This window comes from Cupressus sempervirens, chromosome 7 (assembly GCF_028749045.1).
Source record: "Cupressus sempervirens isolate cs-2001-9-10 chromosome 7, ASM2874904v1, whole genome shotgun sequence".
Classification (NCBI taxonomy): Eukaryota; Viridiplantae; Streptophyta; class Pinopsida; order Cupressales; family Cupressaceae; genus Cupressus; species Cupressus sempervirens.
Window position 1 is genome coordinate 846,895,174 of NC_143124.1, and position 24,479 is coordinate 846,919,652.

Below are 24,479 nucleotides of genomic sequence, written 5' to 3' on the forward strand. Positions count from 1 at the left end.
TAAGTCGACTTTTTTAAATTAAAGCCCAAGATCAAGAGTGCCTTGTAAGTATCTCATAATGTGTTTTACTGGAACTAGGTGAATCTCCTTTGGCTCACACATAAACTAACTTAAGTCATTAACAACATAGCAAATATCAAGTAGTGTATTTACCAAGTACATAAGGGACCCAATCATCTATCTGTATAGAGTAGAATCTATGCAAGGTGATTCTGTTGATACTTCTTTAAGGTTATGTAGATTAGTCTCCATTGGAGAAGACATAGACTTGCAATTCCACATTTCAAATCTCTTCAAAATATCTAATGTGTACTTCCCTTGATTAAGTATAATGTTGACAGAATTTTGTCATACTTCCACTTCTAGGAAGTAATGAAGGAGTCTCAAGTTTTTCATCTTGAATTCTTGAATTAGATCTTTCTTGCATTGATCTATGAGATGATCATCACCTATTATTAGTAAATCATCAAAATACAATATCAAAATTACCATATCGTCTTTATCACTTTTATAATATAAATTTGGATCAGCTTCATTCTTGGAGAATCCTAAGCTAGTGAAATACTTATCAATTCTTTCATACCAAGCCCTTGGAGCCCACTTAAGCCCATAGAGAGCTTTCTTGATCCTATAAACAAAAACATTAGGATCATGAGTTTCAAATCCTTTAGGTTGCTCCAAATATACTTCTTTTGTAATCTTTCCATTTAGGAAAGTTGTTTTTACATCAATTTGATGTCCTTTCCATCTCTTCGATGTTGCAATGGCTAGGACTACTCTTACAGAGGTGTATTTGGCAATAAGAGAAATTTTTTCTCCATAATCAATCTCTTATTTTTGAGAAAATCCTCTGGCTACAAATTTGGCTTTATATTTTTCAATGCTACTATCAACATCATGCTTTATTTTAAATATCCACTTGGAAGAAACAACATATTTCCTTTAGGTTTAGGAACAATTTTCCAAACATCATTCTTCATAATAGATTAGTATTCTTGTGTCATAGCTTCTTTCTAAGTTGTATGTTTAATAGAATTTGAAGTATTGATTGGTTATGATTTAGACAAATCATTCATGTTTGTTTCATAACTAGAAAATATTTTGGGTCTTTTACTTTCTCTGATTGTTCTAGAAGGTGTAACAAAGTCTTGTGCTTCCTTGACTATTTTAATGTCCCAAAGTGGTCTTTTGTTTGAATTTTGAGTTTCTCTAAGATTAAAGTTTTGAATTTCATCTTCAATTTCTTCCATGTTCTCCCTCTGATACTCAGACTCAGTATTTCTTTTAAAACTAGGTAAAGGAGAGGGTTCTTCAGAACTTAGGGCTCTTTTGAATGCTAGATCTTTTTCAAAAATTACATCCCTACTAAGTTCAATATTTTTTTGTCCTGGTATGAGAATCCTATATGCTTTAGATGTTTCACTATACACTACAAAAATGTCTTTCCTCCCAGAGGGTTCTAACTTAGTTCTCTTTTCTTTTGGAACATGGATATATACAGGGCACCCACAAATTCTAAGATGACTTATATTGGGTTTAACCTTAGTAAAGACTTCTTCAGGAGTTTTATCTTTAAGGTAGGAGTGAGGAATTTTGTTTTAAATATAGACATCAGTATAAGAGGCTTCTGCCCAAAGATAATATTCTAGATTTTGATCAAATATCATAGCTCTAACAACTTCTATAATCATTCAATTATTTCTTTCTACTACCCTGTTTTGTTCTAGGTTATAAGGAATAATATACTCCCTCTTAATTCCTATTTCTTTACAAAACCCTTTAAACAAATCTAAGGTGTATTCCCTTCCATTATCATGTCTAAGAGTTTTAATTTTATATCTTGATAGGTTCTTGGTTAATGTTTTAAATTCTTTAAACCTCTTTAGGATTTCTTTTGTTTCTTTGCACTTTAAGAAGTAAATCCATGTTTTCCTAGAGAAGTCATCTATGAACAAAATATAGTACTAGAATCTTCCAAGAGAAGGAATAGGCATAGGTCCACATAAATCTGAATGGATATTCCAAAACATTGTTGATTTTCTATTGCTATCATGAAATGAACTTTTGGTGTTCTTACCCAGAGTGCACCCTTTGCATATGCTTGAGTGGTCTTTATTTAGTTTAGGTAAACTAGTAACCATCTTCTCATAGTTGATAAGGTTTTAAAAGTTAGATGTCCTAACATTTTGTTCCATATTTCATTTATGTCTATAGCTTCATGAATTAAGGCTTGAATAGGTCAATTAGGTTTTGAATTTAATTAATACAAATACCCTTTTCTCTGACCAATCAACTTCACTTTCTTAATTGAGTTCTTAGCCTAGGTTATTACTTTACTGTCCATGAATGCAACATTGTGTCCATCATCTTCAAGTACTATAACCGAGATTAAATTTCCTTTTATTCCTAGTACATAGAGTACTCCTTTGAGAAGAAGATAATTTTTTGATTTTAGTTTCAAGGTGCATTTTCCAATTCCTTCGATGAAATGTGTTGAATTTTCACTAATGGTGACTTCGCCATTCAATTTTTCTGATATAGAGTCTAGTGCTTCTTTGTATCCTATAATATGGCTAGATGATCCACTATCAATCACCCATGCTTTACTTGAGACTTCATTTGATAATGAAAAATACAATACATGATTCTCAAGATCATAGTTATCTTCTTCCCTAGTAGCATTTGTATAGTTCACTTGCTATTTAGAATTCTCAGGGAAATTAGATCTATAGTGTCCAAACTTTTCACATTTGAAGCACTTTATTTTGGATAGATCTTTCTTAGATTTTTCATTCTTTTGATTACCCCTTTTCTTCTTGAAATGCTTCTTCTTGCCTTTATAGGAGTTTGTATTAAGAACATGAAGTTCTTCATCTTCCATTTTCAATTTCCCTCCTTTCTTTAGTTTTTTGGATTCTTCCTGAAGACAATCTCCCTTAAGTCTATTGAAGTCAAGAAATTTAACTCTGTCACTTACTCCTTGAGCGAAAGTTTTCCATGAATCTGGTAATCAGTCTATAGCCATTAGTGTTAGTTCAGTGTCACTAATGATGGTTCCTATACTTGCAAGTTCATTTCTTAGGCTGGAAACCCTTAGGAAGTAAGAATTCATCGATTCTCCCTTCTTAATTTGTATGTGATTTAGTTGCCTTTTTAGTGCTAGAACTCTGGTTGCATTGTTAACCTCATATGCATTTAGTAGTGTATTCATCATATCAAATGATGTTTGATATTTTGTTAGCATGGGTACGATATCATTTTTCACTCTATCTAATATGATCTAAATAGCTTTCCTATTTCCTTTAATCTAGAAGGATTTATGAGGTTCAACTGTAGGTTGTTTGCATGCTAATTCAAAAAAAAAAATTTACATCATTTTCTTCAAGAATTATCATGGTTATAAATTTCCAGGCATCAAAGTGTTATTCCCATCAAACCTATCCTCAGGTATGATTGTGTATGCCATTGAAGATAGAAGAGTGATGCTAGATGTATGTAAGGTTTGATTACTTAATTTGCAGAACTTAGGTTCTACTACTAGACCTCTAATACCATGTAAAGTTTCTGCAAATTCTATTCTAAAACTTAGACTTCTATAACATCCTTTAAGTGTTGAAGATTATCTTCTTATAATTCTAAAGGTAGGAGGAATTATCACCTTTAACTCTAATTTGAATTTGTTTTATATCTGCAATGAATTCATATAGGTATTATTGCTTGAGGGAGAAGACTTGTATTTATTGTGTGTCCTCAAACTACAATAAAACCTACCCTTTATATCAAGACCAAAAAGCATGTCCCTTAAAGGGACATGACCCTCTCTAGGTCAGCCCAAACACTACTTGAAGAAATCAATGCCTAAAGGAAATTATCAAACATTTAACTAACATTACAAATTGTTATAGTTAGTACAAGATATATTTTATGCCAAGGATTGCACCCATCTTATTGCCATCTCTAGTGTATATATTGGCTATCATATGATATAATGGGAGAAGGCTAAGGTGCAGTCTGCACTTCTTAGACTAGTATGATTATTAGGTTAATATTTAATATTTATGACTTTGGATTACATATTGTACTACTCAACTATTTGTGCAATGTAGAAAAGACCCCAAATAATGATTGTTGTGTCAAAAATTGTAGAAATGGTGTAAGTCCTCATAAGGATAAGTTCATCCAAGATGAATGTTACTATGTAAAAGACTCCTTACTACATTGAAATATGTTTGTAGATCAATTTTAGACACTTCCTTTTATTATGAAAAGTTTCATTTATGCCTTCAAATCTAACACCTATCGACGTATCCCTTGAATCATCATTGGGTGCAAGTGCTAATATATCATGTTGTGAATGTTATATGTTGAAACTCTTGCTAGGTAGCTAATTTTTTTTTTAATAATTGAGGAGGCTAACGTAATTTTTATGGTTTTCTAGTGTAAGTGATGACTATTTTTGATGGCTACCGACAGATTATTGTCAAAAAATTCTAACAAATATTCATCAATTCTACAACATTGTTGTCACAATTATAGTGGACAAAGAACTACTCTTAAAATGGTTAATCGTCACAATTACAAAGGGTGTCTTTCGAAAGATTCTGATAGATATCTATGGTTGTTTACCCCTGTCATTGCATTTACAATGACCACAACATGAAATCTTACCCGTCCCTCCTTATGAGTTACAACTTTGTCTCCTGTTGCAATTATGACGGATGTCTTTGCCACTGCAATTTACAATAGCAAAATTATGATAGTAGTTTGATTAGAGCCAATTCTTGGTTCTATCACTAGGCCAATAGGTAGACATCACAATTGTGATGGCTTGCTATCGGAAAATGGGTCCAAATGTTTTAGTGTATGTACATACTTGACTCCCACTTTTCTCAATCCTTAAAATAATTTTCCTTTTGGAATGTAGGGGATTGAATAACATCCCTAGACAAAATGTTTTTAAATTGACATAAGTCTTGTTAATGTAGCTTAGAGTTAGGGATATTATATGAGAATTTGATATCTTCTTGCAACACTATTGATTTGTAAGGGATTGCATATTATAATTAGTTTGATTTACTGGATAATAATATTGGACTCTTTGTTTGGTGGATGTAGCTCGAGATTGGGTGAACCATGACCTAAATATTTGTGTCTTCTTGCTCTATTTTTGTGTATTTTATTCCTTTATTTTGTTAGTTCAATTTACATGTAACTGTTAGGTATTTATCTTTCAAACCCTAACATAGGTGATATGGCTTGGTGGAGGGACTCACACAAGCTTGTTACTATTTGGAAAACTTCCAACATCTATCTTTCCATTATCTACAACTAAGAATTTAGTAAGACTCTTTCTTTTTACTAATATTTATTATCCAATTGATTTGGCTAGAAAAACATTTCTTTGGTAGAATATTAGATATTTTCATTCCTTTTCCCTTTTATTTCCAATGATATTGGTAGGAGATTTTTTTTTTCTTAACTATGGATGAAAAGAGTAGAGGTAATATGAGACATGATTGTTCAATAAGTCTTGTGAGGGACAATGTTGGGTTCTTGAAGGGAGTAGATGTCAAACCCTTCAATGGAGCGATTACGTAGAATAACAAAAGATGTTGTAAGGAGAAGATTGTTGAGAGATTAGATTTTTTATTTTATTTCTCTCTATTATTTGAGGGATAATTAATTGGCTTTAGATTAGATAGGATTTGATCAATGAGTGATTATTTTCTTTGCTTCTTATTTATGGGTTTCTAAGAACCTCTTTCAAATTTTAGTTCACATGGCATCATGATCCTTCTCTTTAAGACATCATGGTAAATTGTTGGAGTTAGGGGAAACTTTCTTTTAACACTGTTATGGTTTCTTTTGTTAAGAAACTACAATATATAAAGTATAATCTTAAGAGATGAAACATAAGGTATTTTGATATTATCTTCTTGGAAAAAGAAAAAATTTAGATTTGGGTGGATGTTATTAGTTGCAAAATTAGAGATAAGGGTCTATTTGAGGACTTATACAAAGAATAATTCGGTTGGATCTCTTGGAAGTGGCTTAGGATTTATATAGAAATAAATAGGTTCTCAAAGATATGATGCTACATTTGTTTCCCTATACTAGAAAAGGAATGAGCATTTTCTCTTTATTATTTTTATCTTATAGCCTTTTGCAATGTGGTTTACAAAAGTCACAAAATTGATTTTCAAAGGCTTAAGCCATGGTTGAATAAACTCATTTTTGAAGAGGGAGGTGGGTATGTTGATAGAAGACAAATTTTGGATGGGATTATCATAGCTTCATAAGCTATTCATTCTATGGAAACCTCTAAGGAGAAAAGTGTGTAGTAGAGTCAAATGGATCTTCCTGTATAAAGTTCTTGTAGCTCTTGGCTTTATATTTGTGTGGATTATTTAAGTGATGAGTTGCATCACTTTTTCCTCTTTTATAGTTCTTATTAATAGTAAGCCCAAAAAGAGTTGGTTTGACAAGGTGATCATTTTCCTTTCAATGACAGAAGGATTGAAAGATTTATCAAGTTCATTATTAGAAAGGGTTGATTTAGAGATGGAATTGGGGGCATGGCCTTCCTTCTTGTCCTCATCTTCAATTTGTAGATAACATTGCTTTGATGGATGTTGCAAGAACCAATGAGGCCACCAACTTTACAAAGGATTTGGGTATTTATTTGAAGCCTTCAAGAAAAAATATTAACAAAGAGAAATTTTTTATATTCTTCAACACCCCTATTCTCATTCAGTATAAGATTTCTATTTTTTAAGGTTTCAAATCGAGACACTTTCTTTGGTATATCTTGGAGTCCTCTCTCAACATGTCACTTTCCCAAGAGGTGTTGGAAATATATTGTGGATAAGATTTGGCAAAATATTATCCATTGGATGAATATATGTCTCTCTATTTCTAGAAGGGTGACACTTTTTAAGGTTGTGGTTTAGCCTCTTCCTATTTATAGATATTTTGTGTAGAAGGCTCTTGCAAGCTTTATTGAGGAATTTGATACTCTTTCCATAAAATCCTAATGATTGGTAGTTTACTCTATTTAAAATGAATTCTGGTCAAATGAGACTTGTGTGTAGGTCAATGTTGATTGGTGGGCTAGGATGACATCTATCAAGTATGATTGGTTGTTTTTTGGTTGCTTTGCTTTTTTGGAGATATCATTTCAATCAAGATAAATAATGGGATACAATTCTCAATGTGAAATGCTCTAGAGGAGTGGATGGAAAGGATGATCCGCAGTATAATTTGGTAGGCAATGGTTCTATGATTTGGAGTACTCTTAAGAAGGAAGCATGGTTCATTGACCAAGGTGTTTTTTGAATTTGTAATAAGGGTGTTGAAGCTATGGTTTGGAAGGATTCTTGGGATGGATTTCCTCATGTTTTCCCCTAAATTCTACCATTGCAACCTTTATGTAATGGTTTTATGAAGCTAGATAAATTAGATTTAAGGACTTCAAGGTTACTTTTGATTTGGGAGAGGGAGAAGTGGATAGATGGAAAGAGATCATGAGTGGCCTCTTGAAGGAACACCGAAGGATAGGGATTATCTCACTAGGATATTGGCAGGAGAAAGAACAACTCCCTAAAAGATGAAAATATTATTGCTCGGAGCCCCAACTTGAAGGGAAATTTTTTTATGGCTTCGAAATGTATGGAGTTGGATAGGTTGACCTTTGGAAAGGTTGATGTTGAGTGGTGGAAACAAGTCTAGAACATATTGTTTTGTTCTAAAGGTAACCCTTTCTTATGGTTAGCTATCTATGATAGATGTTTCTCTTGGGATAATCTTTAGATGAGAGGATTTCATGGGCCTTTAGTTTGTGTTCTTTGTCGCAACAGTGAAGAGAGTACATCTCAAATTTTCTTGCATTGTTCTTTTGCTCATAAAATTTGGTATTTTGGTGGGATATTTGGAGGAATGCTTATGTTCATGTCACCTCTTTGCTAGAAATCTAGATGAAGTCTTGGCAAAACACCATCGAATACTTCATAATGCTTGGGCTATTGAGCCAAGTCTCATTTTTGGCAATTATGGTTAGAATGAAATTGTAGGATCTTTTAGGATAAGAAGTTGTTGGTGCAACAAGTGTGGTTGGAGTTATTCACATTATTCAAGAGACTCTGATAACCAAGTGTGATATTTTTGTAGATGTAAGTCCTAATGATTTTCATATTGTTTAGAACTTAAATATCTCTAGGGAAGGCTTTGGAGATCGTTTTGGGAGAAATTAGCAAGGTATCGACAAGTTAAGAAGGTTTAGTGGGGTGGTAAGTAGTCTCCCCAATAGAGTATTCTTAAGATCAACATTAATGGGTTATCTAGAACAAATCTTGGTTAGGAATAATTAGAGGAGTTGGTAGGGAATGTGATTTCCCTTTATTTTTTGTATAAGGGACAACATACTAATAACCTTATGGAGGCCCTAATCATTCTCTAGGTTTTGGAAAGAGGATCTTGTCTTTGATGGAATAAGATTATCCATGAGTCTATTTCTCAAGTAGTAGTGCAAATGTTGAATAAGAAAAAGGTAGGAGTGGCATCTTTTCGTAGTCGGTAGACAAATTCTTAATTCGAAGGAATCCTTTTGACTCAATTTCATTCTTCTATTTCCCCAAGAGTGGAAAATGACAATTGGCTAGTTAGTTAAATGGGCCTATGAACAATTGGATGGGTGGGACATTAAAGAGTGGGGTCACCTAGCTCTAGAGTATGCTATAGGATTTGAGGAAATTATTAGGAAGGATATGATGATCTAGTTGTAACCTATGGACTAGTTGTCCCTATTCTCTATTAAGTTATTTTTTCAATAAATTTCAACCCCTCTTTTCAAAAAGAAAAAACCAAAGTATCTATAAATGTCTTCCTCAAGAAAACATCATTGTTTATATGCCAACACTATAATCGTTAAAAATATTTAACTTGAAAAATTGGATCTCTATTCATAATAAAGATATCAAGCATTTTTTCCTTTAATATTATGTACACTAGAAACAACCTTGAGCAATTATCATCAAATAATAGATTAGCTATAACATCTTTGGGGTCATGAAAAGTTGCTTAAGAAATATCATCATTGTTCAATGCATCAACATCATGTAAGAGGAAAAATTGTTTACATCATCAAAACACTTAGCATACACTTCCTCCTAGCTATATCATACAAAGAAGTGAAAGAATCCAAAGTAGAAGGAAAATCAAATGGAAGTTCCATAAAGGATAAACAAGAAAAATATGTTGGAGCAATACATCTATAAAATATGTATCACCATCATTTTTGTTAAAATAGTATACCATCAAAGATAAGCACATTGCATATAAAAACTATAGCACACAATCTTTTATATGAGCATGAATTAAAGATAGAAGCAAGGATTGACGATGATCTATGGTGAATAAAATAACATTCACTAACAAACTCTAGATTGCGAGGAGGATAACCTAGCCCAAGGCTTAGGTGACTTTGAAAGTAGATTATGCAAATATAAGGAAATAAATGCATCTTCTATAATCGTTTTGATGTATAATTATCTAATATCAAACAATTTTATACCAGACATTATACTAATTGAATGAGGTGGGAGTAGTAAACATATGAGGGATAAGGAGCTCTTGGTTATTTTGACTTTTGAATTTGACTATCAATTTTTCATTGGCTCAGAAGATATGCTACATCTAATATGACAAAGTTCAAATATGAGACAAGGATGATGCTAAATGGTAGAAAGTTAGTGTGGTTAAGACATTTTTGGCCGCTTAGGATGAGTTTCCATCTATAATCTATTTCTTGTGTGCTTGTATTTTTTTGTTGCTATATTTTTATTCTTTTTTATAACTAATAAGTCATTGGCCTTTTCATTAAAAAAGTAAAATTTATCATATAAATTCATAATTTGCTCAGTTTAGAAGAGACCAATTTTTTAATTAAACAACATATGATTTCATCGGATCCTTCCAAGATTTGAATCAAATCCTTGCTTAAGATCCTAACATCTACAAAAACCACCTTCTATCTTGCCAACACAACGTTAGAAGTAATGCGAAAAAACTAGATATAATGAAGAGAACAATCATCCTTGTGATTGAAAATAGAGTTTATAATTCCTTAAAAGACAAACATATAGACAAAATTCACAGTTAGGTCACTCATCAAAATTCAAAGTTTATCTCGCAATCCATTAGGAGTATTCCCAAAGTTAAACATGATTACACATATGGGAACTCTGAGATGAAATAATTACTACACCATCTACCCTCAAAGTTCTAAATTTATCCATCATTTAAGGTTTGTAGAAAATAATTAAAGTCTTAGTATGTAATAAAGTCAACAAATATCCCTAAGACATGTTGCTAGTTATTCATTTTTCAACCCCTATATTTGCTAATTAATCTGCTCTTTTATTACCCTCCCTATAAATATAGTTAAATTATCAAAGGATTTACATAAGAGAAGGGTTTTGGATACTGCATTCAATTGCCAATTGGGAGTTGATTTAGTTCTTAATGCATTTATGATAATGGTTGATCTCCTTCAATTTCTAATTTATGAATACCCGTTTCCTTGCATAGCTCTAGTCCTTCAACTAGGGCCAAGAGCTTAGACCAATTATTTGTCTCTTTACCTATTGTCTTAGCAATGGTTACAATTTCTTCCCCTAGTGCATTATGGATGCAACAACCAACACCAACATCTCCATGATTACCTCTTAGACACTTCTTAGACACCATCGAAATTTAACTTAAACCATCCATGTGAAGGTTGTTTCCAAGAGCATTCATTTTTCTTTCTTTGTGAGGATTTTACTCCTGGACAAACAAAGGGAGGTAGCTTAAGACCTAGTCATTTCCTATGTTGTTTCTCATCCCAATAAGCCATAGCCTTATCCTTACCAAGACAATTTTTGATGTGCTTATTAGAATTCTCAATGATTGAAGTTTTGATTTTGTTTAAAAGTTGACTAACCTCGAGCCTCTAATGAACAAGATTCTTCTATTGTTTTCCTTCCACAATTCCCGCAAACTGATTAAGGGGGCAATTGTTCATAAACCTGAATAAATACAAGACTCATATAAGCAAGGCCAACTATGAAGAAATTCTAAATCGAGTTAAGGAAGGCATAGGACCATTCAAACTGAGAACTAATCCATTTCCAACACTAGTTGGCAAATGGGCATTAGAAAAGGATATGATCAATACTTTCCTCCTCATTTTCACAAGGAGGGCATTTGCTTGGTCCTTGATAGCCCATCCTTTTTATAGTATTAAAACTTTCTTACTGGGGATTAGTCAGGTGACAATACCAACCTTGGGTAAACAAAGTTTATCCCAACATAACTTTAGAAGTAGGTGAAATTTTGAATATAAGTGCTTAGAAGTTAAAAATTGGTATTTGTCTTAACTAAGTATTCCCCAGAGTAAATTGCCATCCCAAACTAATTTATGACTTGTTTGATTCAAAAGAATCTTTCTAGATTTTAAGGATTCCTCAAGAGAAGCTACTATATTTTTATTCTTTATAGTTATTGACTTCAAAAATGTTTTATATTCGAATATCTAATTAAACTGAAAATCACCTTTCGAAACTTAGTATTGTCCAAGAGAAAACTGCATACTTTCATGATAGTAATCAACCTAAAATTAATAAATGAAATTAAAGACATGCAAGCTATAATGTGATGTTACAAGAGAAAATACAAAATTCCTTTGTAATTCAATCTACTAGTGCAACTTTTCAATGTTTCACTAATGACCTAGGATTGTCCTTTATGTGCAAGACATCGGACACTCAATTTATGATATTTTGGTGTACATGGTGACAAACAATGACTAATCTTTAATGTTGGTGGACTTGGAAGTGATGGAAACAAATCTGTGATGAGGCAATAAGATCACACAAATCTATCTAGCGAAAGAAATTGCCCACAATACCATCCAAGAAGGAAATGCCATGAGGATTGGGGTCTATATAGCTCCAAACATAGTACTCACATTCAAAGTCATCAACCTTCTAGAACAAGGTCTAGTCTTTCCCTGGCTTATGTAATGCCAAAGGAGAGTCGTGCCAACATCACCTCACCATAAAAAAGTTTACTCAGTACACTCCTATTTATCAGAAGGCTACCCAGTTTCTATATACTAATAAAGGATAGCATTCAAAGTCTTCAACCTTCTAGAGCAAGGTCCAATATTTCACCTCACAATAAACCATTTACTCGGTACACTCCAGCTTATCACGGAGCTACCCAATTTCTATATACTAAATAAAGATTAGGACCTTCTAGAACCTTCTTCAAACAAACCATTATCAGTTCATAGTCATCCTTCTAGTGTGTCAGTTATCAGTTTCTCTGCTCTGCCTTGCATCAATAAATTTTAAGGTCTTCCAACAACAAATAATATTTACTAAGTAACATCCTCAACCTCTCAGGTCTACTACTTAACCATTTTACATTATATTTACTCATTAACACTAACATTTTGATGATGGACCAAAGTCTAATAAATATATTGATACAAAGAATCTTATATAATCAAATTCAAAAGCAACTATATCACATTCAGCATAAATTATGGAAACCAATGTCTAGAATCCTCATATATTCTCTATTCACATTCTCAATTATAATTGTCTCGAACATATCAAGTCTTGGGCAATCCAAAGACATTTGTTTCTAGTGTCAAACATATCACGCCTTGATGTTCAGTGCACCAAAATCTTGTTGTAGAAATAAAAAAGTTCTACTATCTAGACTGTTTGTTTCTAAAAGCATTCCAGGTTTCAACTCTATTTGTCCTATTGGTCTAAAGATTTGTAAAAAAAAACACTTCTAGGGTTTCTAATTAACATTAAACCTTAACAACTCCATGGGGAAATCATCTTAGTCTAGGGCATAAATTTTGTTCATGCCTATTTCATCCAAAATTCCCATCTAGATTTTGCATTTTAGACTCGAAATAAGCATCTTACTTTGCAAATCTTGAAATCCACTCAACATATACAAAGAAAAGATTACTATCTCCATAATACAATCCTACCTAATTATTAGAACTATTTATCAGCGCCCCAAAAGTTTTGCCTCAACTCCTCAAACTACATTAACCACTATACCTTTCACGTAGCTTCTTTACTCCAAAAGAAACCCTTGCTTCAAATGTGAATCATGGTTGGGCTCAAGCTAACATGACCTAACCCAAAATATGATATACATGGGACACCCATTGGTAATCATGGCCTTGGTGATATTATTATCCCTTCGCTTAGTGGTGCCATTATCTTCCTGCTAATCCTACACCATCCCTTTTGATTCCAAAGCATTGTCCCCATCAACAGGTTGCTTGTGACATTTTACCAAATGCTCAAATTATTTAACAGGATTTTCTATAAGGTTTGGTCTTTTTGCCACCCTTCACATTTTCCATTTTCTTATCCAGATTACATTTTGGATGTTTAGCAGAGGATGATCCCCTTTCAATCAATTTAACAACCAAATTACAGACATGCAAAAAATATAAATGGTCAAAAAATAGTTAATAACTAGGTGTGCCATAAAAAAGAATAACTAGGTGTGCCATGAAAAAGAATCTTGAGGTAGAGATCCTAGTTAAATTTAGGTAAGCATGGTGAAGGTATAATTAGAAAGCACAATAGACTGTGAGAGACAAATATGGAATGAAAGAAAGACAATGTATTGATGTCAAAAAATTAACAAGTACATTAATAGGTTATAAGAGTATATTCAATTACAATAGGGAAGTGCTCAAGTAACAAGACCCTAGGTTGTAGATATTAGTTTTCCATAATCCATTAGAAATCTTTGTTGTATTTTCTAGGCAGATTGTGTGACAATTTTTGCATCAACATTTCAGATCACACTCTGTGATCCATCATCATGATGAAAGAGCTAAAAGAGAAATGTGGTAAGATTGCATACCCACAACAACCTCCTTCCCCCTTTTATCCACCCTGGGTCTGCAATCTTACCACATTTCTCCTTTAGCTCTTTCATCCTGATGATGGATCACAGAGTGATCTGAAATGTTGATGCAAAAATTGTCACACAATTTGCCCAAAAAATACAGCAAAGAAGACCCTAGGTTATTGAAATTAATCAAACATTAAGCACTAAAAAATTGTACATAAAGAGAAGGTATACACCTCAAGCAGTTCAACCCTAAACCATGAGAACCAAGTAGAAGAGATTGCCTAATGAAGAATAGAGTTGATGAAGACCACCCACAGTTGGAAATGGAGATTGAACACATTCTTTGAAGCAAGACTTCTGCCTTGGGTCAATGCATAATTTAGAAAACTCTTACGTAAATATGTATGGCTGTAAATGCCATAATGAACAATCCTCAACCTAGTCTAGAACCTCTTTTGACATCGAAGGCCAAGCTAGGATGCCCTACCCCAACGCCCAAAAGATCATTACTAATATACGAGGCCAGTGAACCCTTTTCTTATCTCTCCTTATTAGAAAGAACAGGGTTGTTGCACCAGAAGATCAACCTGTCAATGTCCGATACAATCAATAGTCTTATAGGACCACATGAGGCGGTTAAGTCATGTTGCGAATCCTGCGAGAGATGCTGGCCCATTGTCAACAATTCCCCTCCCAACATCACTCGTCGTGGCTTGCAAGATTTGAACTTGTGACAAAGCTCTGATACCAATTGTTAGAAAGGACAAAGTTGTTGTTGCACCAAATGATCGACTTGTCAATGCCTGATACAACCAATAGTCTTATAGAACCACAAGAGGCAATTAAGCCATGTCGCAAATCCTGCTAGAGACGCTGACCCACTGCCAACACTCCCCTCCCAATAAGTGTCTTTTCTAAAATCTAAGGTCAATGAATCACAACCTCAAAACCTTTCCAAACAGCCAAGGCCACTAGGATCCCTCGGGCCTCAACTGCCAAAATAGAAGCATACATAACAAGCAAAGTGTCATAAGTTAAACACCCTAAGATATTGATCATAATATCTAGTCTTCTGTAAGCATAAGCCATCGTTGAAGTGTTATAGGAGGTGAATGTGTGTACAAGTATGCATGAACCAGAGCAACTTGTGCTTTAACTACAAAAAAAACACTACTATAAAAATTAAAATGTAGTGAAACCTTGAACTTAAGACATTTAAAGGGACTCGTTTGAATATATATTTAGAATTATTTTCTTATAACTTGGTTTACTCAGATGCATGCTCTGCAGACTAACCCACTTGCAGTCAAAGGAACAACTGACATGTGCAATGTCAAGAAGGAAGCCTAAGCAAATTGAAGAGTTTAGAACCCCAAACAGAGGTGGCATCAACATTCAATGCTTGGGTGTTCTTTAAGCAGTAGGCTACCTTTTTCTACTGTTGTTCTAGGTTATTTTCTATAACAAGGATAGTAACAACAATTACTGACACAGCTATAAGTGCCATGAAAATGTTATATTTAACACGGTTAACAAGGAATCGTCAAGTCAACCTGGGACATGTCTTTAAAAATTTGTCAAAATAAAAATATAAGAAATTTAAAAATTACAGCTTTCAATATCTCAAGTTCAAATAGTTATTTGACAAATCCAGCAAGTACAACCCTTTGAAAGAACAGACCACATTACCAACATTATAGCTGTCATATAACATTAACTAGTAGTTCCAAGGAAGAGAAGAGTCATTACTGTGAAACTCGATACTTCTTTTCATTATCACCACTTAATGGATTATGTATAGGATGCTGAAACAAATTCACCTCTAGTTTTGTCCAGAGATTTTATTTACACTTTCTATAAGCCCAGCTGAAGCTGCTTCCGTGATATTACTGCATTCAACCAGGATCTAGATGTAGATTCAGCTTTGCCTTGAGGCATTCCCCCAAGAAATAGTAGTTAACAACTCTAATATCTAATATTGGACCACGCTCCCATTGTTAGTAAACACTGTTAAAGAAAGTCTTGATAAGGTTCAAAAAATATAATGAATGGATTTTATTGAAAATTTTGCAGTGTTGAACCACCTAAAATTTTCTTCAGGTGTACCCAACTTATTTTTTTCATGGGTGGAAGAATGATCAACTGCTTTAGATAGAGTATCAAAATATGATCTCTATCTTGCAGGAACACCTTACATTCTGTTTTATTTTATATTTTGCATCTTTGTTAAGATGACAATTTTTTTGTAAATCACCTAGTATTTTCTTTGTTTGCTAGATTGCCAGAACAACAGATTCTTCCACTTAGTGTGATAAACAGATCTATTTTCTGGAACATCCAGCAAAATTTTGGCAATTCCAAGATTGAAACAAGCATCATATACGCTTGTGTTATTGGCTATCCCAGTGTGTCTCTATGCCTCATATGGGAATGAACATTCTAATCGTGTGGACTGAAGTAGCTGAGCATTATCATAGATCCTTGCCTTTAATGCTTCACTGCCACCAGGTATACTCCAAGTGTTGTAGCCAATGGTGCCAAGAACAAATATGAAATATCTGATCCAAGTTGTCAAATTGTAAGAGTATTGACCCTAGAAAAGGAAGAACATCTTTTGCTAGGAAGATGAATGGTAAAATAATTACCAATTCACCACCACATATCTGGTCAGCAAGGAGTTATTTGACATCCAGAACCTCAAAAAGTAGGCAAGATACTCTCCTTAAGTCAATTTACCAGGCATCTGCATACTGGAAATGCAAAAGCCAGCACAAGATTTTTATAAATAGGCTATGAAACAAGTCATGAAGCTTGAGGCAACCAGATATTCTCTCAACATGATCCCTCTGTGCTCGTTGAATCCCTGTAGCTGTCTGTACTCCAAGATGCTTCATCTGAGCCACTGAAGAGAGATCCAGTATCACTGTATGTGTAATCCGAGTAACCCCTAGAAGTTGAATATACATCCCAGTCAGTTGTGGCTGTAGCAAGGTTCTCTTGATTGAAACCATATGCATCCAAACCATACATGTCAGTAAACCATCCATCATTAGCATAATCATCGAAACTCCAAACAATTTCAGAATCAATTTCATCAATTCTTGTAGCTCTTAAGTTCAGTGGAGAAAACTGAACAGTGTTCATTTTGCAATTTCCATTCTGTCCATCTCTTGTTGATGATTGCCAAGAATTATTTGGATGATTTAAGGGTGCTGGCATGCGAGCTTGAGCACTTCCCTTCTTTAGCACATATGGCGGTCGTGGAGAAGACCTGAACAAACACCATGGCATAAGTACCAGAGCATATTTTCACTCCAACGTCGCCAATAATAAAGCAAAAATAGTGTAAGATCATTGATAGACTACTGAGAATTCAATATTTTTGTTCACCTCGAGTACAAAAGCATGTAAGCACCTTCTGCCATTACAGTATCAATCACCACAGGCTGTACCTGTCAGTCAAAGTTGAGAATTAATGCAAGACCAGATTTTATTTTTTTATGAATATGGACAACGGAAAGTGATAAAAATTGCACGAGTTTAATCCCTCACATTCAAGTCCAGTTATTTTTTATGTTTCCTTTTTGCAACTATCATGGGTGTCACATTTAAGAAAATAAAACTTGATACTCGTGCACATTGTAGAGAATAAAATGTCTATAAATATATCAATGGCTGTAATTTGAGAGTACAAACCTGAGTGTCATCAATTTTATACCAGGTCCCGTGCAAATCCTTCACATAACATACATAATGCCCAAAAAAGGAAGCATTCAGCATATCTAAATGCACTATTACAGCATATAGCATATATAATGGTGGTTTGTCGGCAGTTCCACTCATGTAGGGTGACATGTCTAGAAATTGTGGGAAAGTAACACGCTTGTTTAGTTTACCAAACTTTCCGTTCTGTAACAATGAAAACAACCATGAAAATTTGTAAAACAATATTATGGAATAAAATAGAATAGTTTATATTAATACAGTCTAGAAAAATTAAAACTGCTACCTTAAACCTCTTCAGTACAATAGTCAGAATGTTTGGAGCTTCATGCACAACCAAGCGCTTTTCAGCTTTTACATAGGACTTGCATCTGTGTATCATTGCATGGCAAAGATGAATCTTGTGAGTATACAGAATGCAAAACCATATAGAAGAAAATGACTTGAGCTTTATTACATGAACTGCACATACTATAGAGCCCAAGCATAGTCTTCAGGACGTTAAAGATTTTTACAAGGTAGGATTTCTATCTGATTATCCATATATATTTCAAAGCTTTTTCTATTTTGTGTACTTGGAAGTTGGAATTATCCATATTTGAATGTACCATACAAATGGAGAAAGAATGCTTAAATATAAGACTAGAGTTTTCTTTTTTTAACTTTCTCTCATGAAATCAAAGAATCTTGAAAGGATACAAATATAGTATACCATACTAGAAATAAGATTATGCAATACAGAATCTTTTAAAATTTTGGTTAACAGATCATATGTAAGATATCTTTGGGTATTAAATAGTTTTCCAGTGTACAAACTATATTTATCATGGAAGTAGGTAGAAAGCGATTGCACTTTGTTTACGCAGATAATAAATAGATGGGATTTCCCTCCTACCTATCCATCGGCTTTGACTTTTGAGTGTCAAGGACTCAAGATAGCCACTTTCAGTGGATCGCTTTAACATTGATGCCTAAATCACTAGTATATTACACAGCCAGTTTCAATACAAACATCTCTAAAAATTCTGAAACCATTGAGCTATTTTACTGGGTACTGCTGATCAAGCCCTGTTATTTGTACGGTATGGGTAATTCCTGGGTGTCTGGGTTTTGTGGGTCTGTCAGTGGAGGACCCACAGTGAACCTAGGCACGCAGGAAGCACCCAAGGGCCATACCCTAAAGAATATATGAAAATATGAGCATGCATATAAAATAAAATATGCAGTACTTTTAAATTCCTCCTGTCAAATTTCTGTATGATGCCTATAAATATTTAGAATCAACATATGAAATGCCTAGGACTGCATATAATGCTTCTGATGAAGAATAATATGAATATGAAATGTCAATTGTAGTTTGAATTATCCTTATCTAATGACATTTTGAAAATTTAGTGTTTTTCTTTATGCAAATTATGAATATGAGGTATTTAAATATTCTATATTTTGGCAATTATGAGTATCATTGGTCTTATAGTTTATATCTTTGAATATAAACATATATATATATAATACATATAAATACATGTGTGTGTGTGTGTGTATATATATATATATATATTATAGACACACATACACTACATGCATGCATGCATACATACAGGTGTGTGTATTCTGTAACCATACTCAAGCGAGAAAAAATGCCATATTGCCTTAAAAGTTTTAGTTCCCATAGCCACACTAATACCCAAAATGGTCACTTATTGAGCTTTTGAAGATTATGCTATATCCAAATATGCAAAAGTGCTGTTTCCTTATGAAACTTTCCTTTTGTACAACTACACCTTGGTTACCGAATGCGTACCCTGAGCCTGTGTATCAAATAAGATGCGTGCCAGTTCGGATGTGCATCCAGATGCACTCTAGATGCACATCCTGGACACATCCGGAGCATCAGTGGGACTTAAAGACCTTTTCAATGAAAAAACATCAAGAAAAAGTTTTTCTAATACTGTTTTGCTAGAAACCCTAAAACGGCCCTTTAGTATTTATCTTTGGCATTTGGCATTGATCAATAATGGAGTATCATACCATCAAATGATTTAGTTTTACAATCTGTATGTACCCAAATGCATCCAAACCCTTCAAAAAAACTTTCCACGCATCCACATACTGGGTTCTCATACCCACATCTGAACCTGTAACTAAGAACTACACACCTTTCTTTCATGCTCACTGTTCTTTTCCTTACCTTCCTTTCATGCTGAAGCTAAAATTGGACAGAGATGTCACAAATAGCATAGAAGGGATGGAGCAGGGCCATGATGCACAAAAAGGAATAGATGAAGTTCTAACAGTAAGCCCTTAAATAAACAATTGAAGAACTAAAATAAAATTGTTTATGTAGCATGAAACTTCAACCACCCTAATAATGTCAACTGATTTTAAACTTAAATTTAGATTTTTTAGGCGTAAACATATTTAACCTATGAGTATGGAGATCACATTTCTGTTCTTTTTAGAAGAGCAATGAGATTGACATCACATTTTAACCAAGACAACCAACCTACCTGTCACATTTGTACTTGTTTTCTCCATCTAACAACTCAGGTGCTGTGAACTGCTGAAGTGCATCTTCTAAAGATACAATGTTACCATGTATCTCTACAGTGAGATCCAATATATTCTCAAAACAGTCCGACTCATAGTGGCAGCTCATACACTGAACCTGCAAATTTAAATAAACATTATAGTCAAATTTCTCGCAATAAATATGGATAGGTTAACTTGGTTTCTATTTTTGTGTTTTTAAAATTTTACAAAATCAATATCAGTCTCAAAAAAAGTGGAGCAATTTCATTGCATCTTGAGATTTCTCATTTTCCTGGGGATAGTAGAGAACCTTTGACTGGAGACAGCCCCCAAACAATTGTTGTATAAACGTAGTCTTCTGTGTTGTTGGATTTACTGTCTTTTCTCCGCCAGCTTCATCAAGGCATATTGACTGCATAGCTTCAATGGAAAGCCTACAGAAAATAACTTAATCAATTGGACAAACAATTCATGGCAGCCACTCACAAGTCCAAAATTAAAATCCAAGGCAACGTGAGTACTACATTTTTTTCAAAATAATTTAATGACAAACCAACCTGACTAGAGTAGTGCTGTTGATTTAATTCTTCTAAGCAAAATATTGTGTTCCATGAATATGTGAATAATTGTGGAATCCAATGTGGTCTGCTGCAAAACATTAAAGTTTTAAACTTATAGCTAATTCCTACAATTCAACTCACCTGAGAAGTTCATGAGCATCCTCTTGTCTCCCATATCCTAAGTATGACCTCATCTTTTGTAGTCGTGACAGTATTCTAGTAGGTGATACAGGACTTTCACTTTGTCTTGCTGTTAAAATAAGTTGCTCAAGCTCACACATCAAACACCAATTTTTTCTCTTACCTGAATTCAGATATGAAAAAATTTTAAGAAGTTATTTTTCTAGTCTTTTACCCAGGTTAAAAACAAAGGTTATAATTGTGAATTAAATTTGAAATTAAAACTAAAAGGGCAAGGCAACTGGATAGAAATAACATACAGTGTTGAGCATGTTCTCCTTGAAGTAAATAGGCAGCAAGTGGTCTTGTAAATGTAAGGCATTGTAAAACTACATTGGCATAACAGCTGCATATGACCATTTAAAATGCCTCAATTTGGAATCAATCAAAATATAATGCTGGAAAACATTGTCATGAATGAATTGTATGCAAGGCACATAAAATAATACAAAGAAACACCTAATTGAGAAAAGAAATATAGGTGAACTCTATCAAAAGGATGGAAAGCGAATTAGCTACGTCTCCTACTTATTTTCTACATCTGGTTCAAATATTTCTTCCAAATGAATGCAATCGAGCAGGATCCAAGGTATTGCATAGCTACAGTGTAATTTGACTTCTGGCATTGTAGCAAGACGCTTCAATGGTAATGACAGAGCATTGTGAGGTTAGAAGCAATTATTACTGGAAAGACAAGGGAAAAATTCAATTACAAAAATATGAGATGTAGTTTAAGTTTAAATTACCAAAACAACTATAGATAATACACTTTTGTTCCCTTTAGCTGTTTTTTCTAAAAATTTCCTGTTCATTTTACATTTATTTCAATTACAAGGTATCCTTTGACTTGCTAGTTTGACCAAGCATTTAATGGATTTGAACAGTGTACTAAGAGATGTATCTAAATAGCAAAGTTTATGAGCTTGATGAGACTATATTGGCTTTAAAATGCATATTGTAATTTAATTTTAATTTTTGCTAATATCATTTTTTTGGTAAAGCAAGGACATCAAGTAAAAAAATTAAATATAACATTAATTTCTACTACAAAACAACAATCCATTAAGATCACACAGATGCCAAATGACCCTATGCTTTGTCCATCCTTCTGTATTTAATTAAAAAAAAACTATCTGTACATATATATGTGTTGATATAATGAAGTTAACTTGTTTTTCTTACTGCTGGGTTTGATTGTGTTAAAAAAAAATTGCTACACAATCGAACCCAGACCTAAGCAAAACATCTATATGGAGTGTGGAGATCTGGTAACATTGAACACCTCAAAATCACACAGTTAAATCCTGATAGCAATATCACATAAAATTTACATGTTAATATTATCATCAACACCTCCACACACAAAAACAAAAACAAATTATAATGCTCTTCTATTAGACACATTTAAATACTTTCAAATGTGAATGTATCCATCTAAGTGTCTCTATTATACACACATTCTGAAAGAAATCAGACAATGTGCAGTAATGGGATTACAATATTTAGCATCCATACAATATTGTAAATTGTCAATTGACATAAAGAACACACTAACATGACATTAAATAGTTGCCCAGTTAAAAACAAATTACCTGTTTCCGCAGTTAATTAGACCACAGGGATAGAGTTCCAATGTAGTGCAGTTAAACAGTTCGACAAAGCTTTCATATTGAAATAGTATCTGATATTAATCATATTCCACACATTAGATCAGCCAACAGCCATGACATGCAGATGCATGACATCACAACACAAACCAGAGTGAAAATTTACCTATTACTAACTACATTGTGAGTTAACAATTAATTAACCAAATTTAATATTTTATTTGATGACTGACAAATAAAAGTATTGAAAACATGCTAAAATTACCTGGCTTGGTTTTGCTGTGACCTCTTCTGCTCTGGAATTTGTATGTTTTGAGACCTTTGATAATTTTGCCCGACCGAGAACTTTCTTTACAGACCTTTTAAAGCCATTGCTCATGTTTTGTGAAGAGCCCACTGTAGGGAATGTAGATGACAATATTGCATTGTTGCAGACATTCAACTGACTTGAAATGGTCGGCGAAGAAGTCTTTGCTTTTTGTCGTGAAAAATATTGAATAGCAGTTCCAATGGATCGCCTTAATGCGCCCTTTGACAAAGAGTCCCCTGAACTCCGAAGTTCATGCTGTGTTGACATGTCATTTGAAGAACTAGATGTATTGTCAGAAGACAGCCATAATCTGTCATTGCAGTTTTCCAATACAGAGGCAGGATTTCCCGACTCTGAACTGTCATCTGCAAAAGTCCTCCAACATGGTTCAGTCACTTCATCCAACTCAGGCCTTTTAACTGGACTTCCATGGGTAGAAGCACTGTGTCTCAAGGCATCCATTACATGACTTCTGGTACTTGAATCATGGAAAGGACTATCTGAGGTTATACGATTGCATTCAGAGCTGCTTCTACTCAGAACATTGTTGCTTGGGCTCCTGTGGATATGACAATCAAGCATGTGACTCCCTGAGATTGAACTGTCATGTTCCATATTTCTGCCGCTATGGAGATCGTGCTCAGACATTATGGAACTAATAACAAAATTAGTAGTTCCATCAGAAAGCATGGAAAGAGACATATCTTTTGGAGGGTTTTCAGGGACAGGGATATTTGAAAAATAGTTTACAGAACTAATGGTATTGTTGACACATTCCTTGGAATTTGCTTCACTAGAGCTCAGAATACTGGATGTATGGAAACTACAGTTTGCTGGGACCTCACATCCAGATTCGGAGCTAGGCATGACAGGCATGTAAGAATAATTTGTATGTGATCCTGTGAGCACGTCTTGTGCACCATCACTGTTTCTATGACTGCCCTTGGGAACAGAATCCAATGCATTATTACACGCAGGTTTACAATCTCCATATAATAGAGAAATTTGCTGGAAATCAGATGTAGAGACTTCAGGGGTTTCATGAACATAATTATCTGAATTCTTAACTGAAGAGACTTTTTGACCCTTCGAATTACACCCAGGAGACCCTAGATCCTTGGAGTCATAAAATGAACTTGCTAAATCAGGTTCATCTTTTTGAATAGAAATAATCGAAAATGAAGAGCTGCATTTATCCACTGGCTGACATTCTTCTTTATGGCCAGCTCTCCAGTGCATTATCTGGCACTTTCCTGAGCTGTCACAAAGAGAAGTGTAATATAAATAAGATATAAAATTGTAGTGGTTCTCTTGCATAATTAATGCAATTCAACTTTTCCTACTCAGGAATTGTTATGGACTACTTCACATCTACATAGAAGAAGAAAGTAAAAACATCACAACTGACTTGAAATCAAAATGAAAAGAAATAAGGTGATATACTTCAAGTTCAGAAGAAGCACATTAAAGTATCTAAGCATAACACAAAAACTGAAAACCATAGTAACTGGAGCGTGGTAATTAACCAAGTCCAAACAGTGGTCCGGAAATGGCATAGCAGTCCCCTATAAATGAAGAAAATTTTCTGATAAAAAAACATATTGTCATAAGATCCCAACAAGAAAACGT

The 24,479-nt window shown here is 33.9% G+C and overlaps 1 protein-coding gene across 2 annotated transcripts in view; it reads right to left on the bottom strand.

Moving 5' to 3' along the window:
• Positions 1 to 15,967: 15,967 nt before the first annotated feature.
• LOC149550072 (ubiquitin carboxyl-terminal hydrolase 17-like) overlaps positions 15,968 to 24,479 on the bottom strand; it is a 31,598-nt gene continuing 23,086 nt past the window's right edge. The window contains exons 2-11 of one of the 2 annotated variants that reach the window (XM_089793215.1): positions 22,806 to 24,103; positions 22,526 to 22,614; positions 21,194 to 21,279; positions 20,895 to 21,057; positions 20,504 to 20,627; positions 20,172 to 20,329; positions 17,948 to 18,032; positions 17,635 to 17,847; positions 17,329 to 17,390; positions 15,968 to 17,209 (exon numbers count right to left, since the gene is read on the bottom strand). In XM_089793215.1, the coding sequence (XP_089649341.1) occupies positions 16,771 to 17,209; positions 17,329 to 17,390; positions 17,635 to 17,847; positions 17,948 to 18,032; positions 20,172 to 20,329; positions 20,504 to 20,627; positions 20,895 to 21,057; positions 21,194 to 21,279; positions 22,526 to 22,614; positions 22,806 to 24,089 (2,703 nt within the window). In that variant the 5' untranslated portion in view covers positions 24,090 to 24,103 and the 3' untranslated portion in view covers positions 15,968 to 16,770. Of the gene's footprint in view, positions 17,210 to 17,328; positions 17,391 to 17,634; positions 17,848 to 17,947; positions 18,033 to 20,171; positions 20,330 to 20,503; positions 20,628 to 20,894; positions 21,058 to 21,193; positions 21,280 to 22,525; positions 22,615 to 22,805; positions 24,109 to 24,479 lie in introns of both variants that reach the window. The other variant, XM_089793214.1, reaches the window with a different exon arrangement.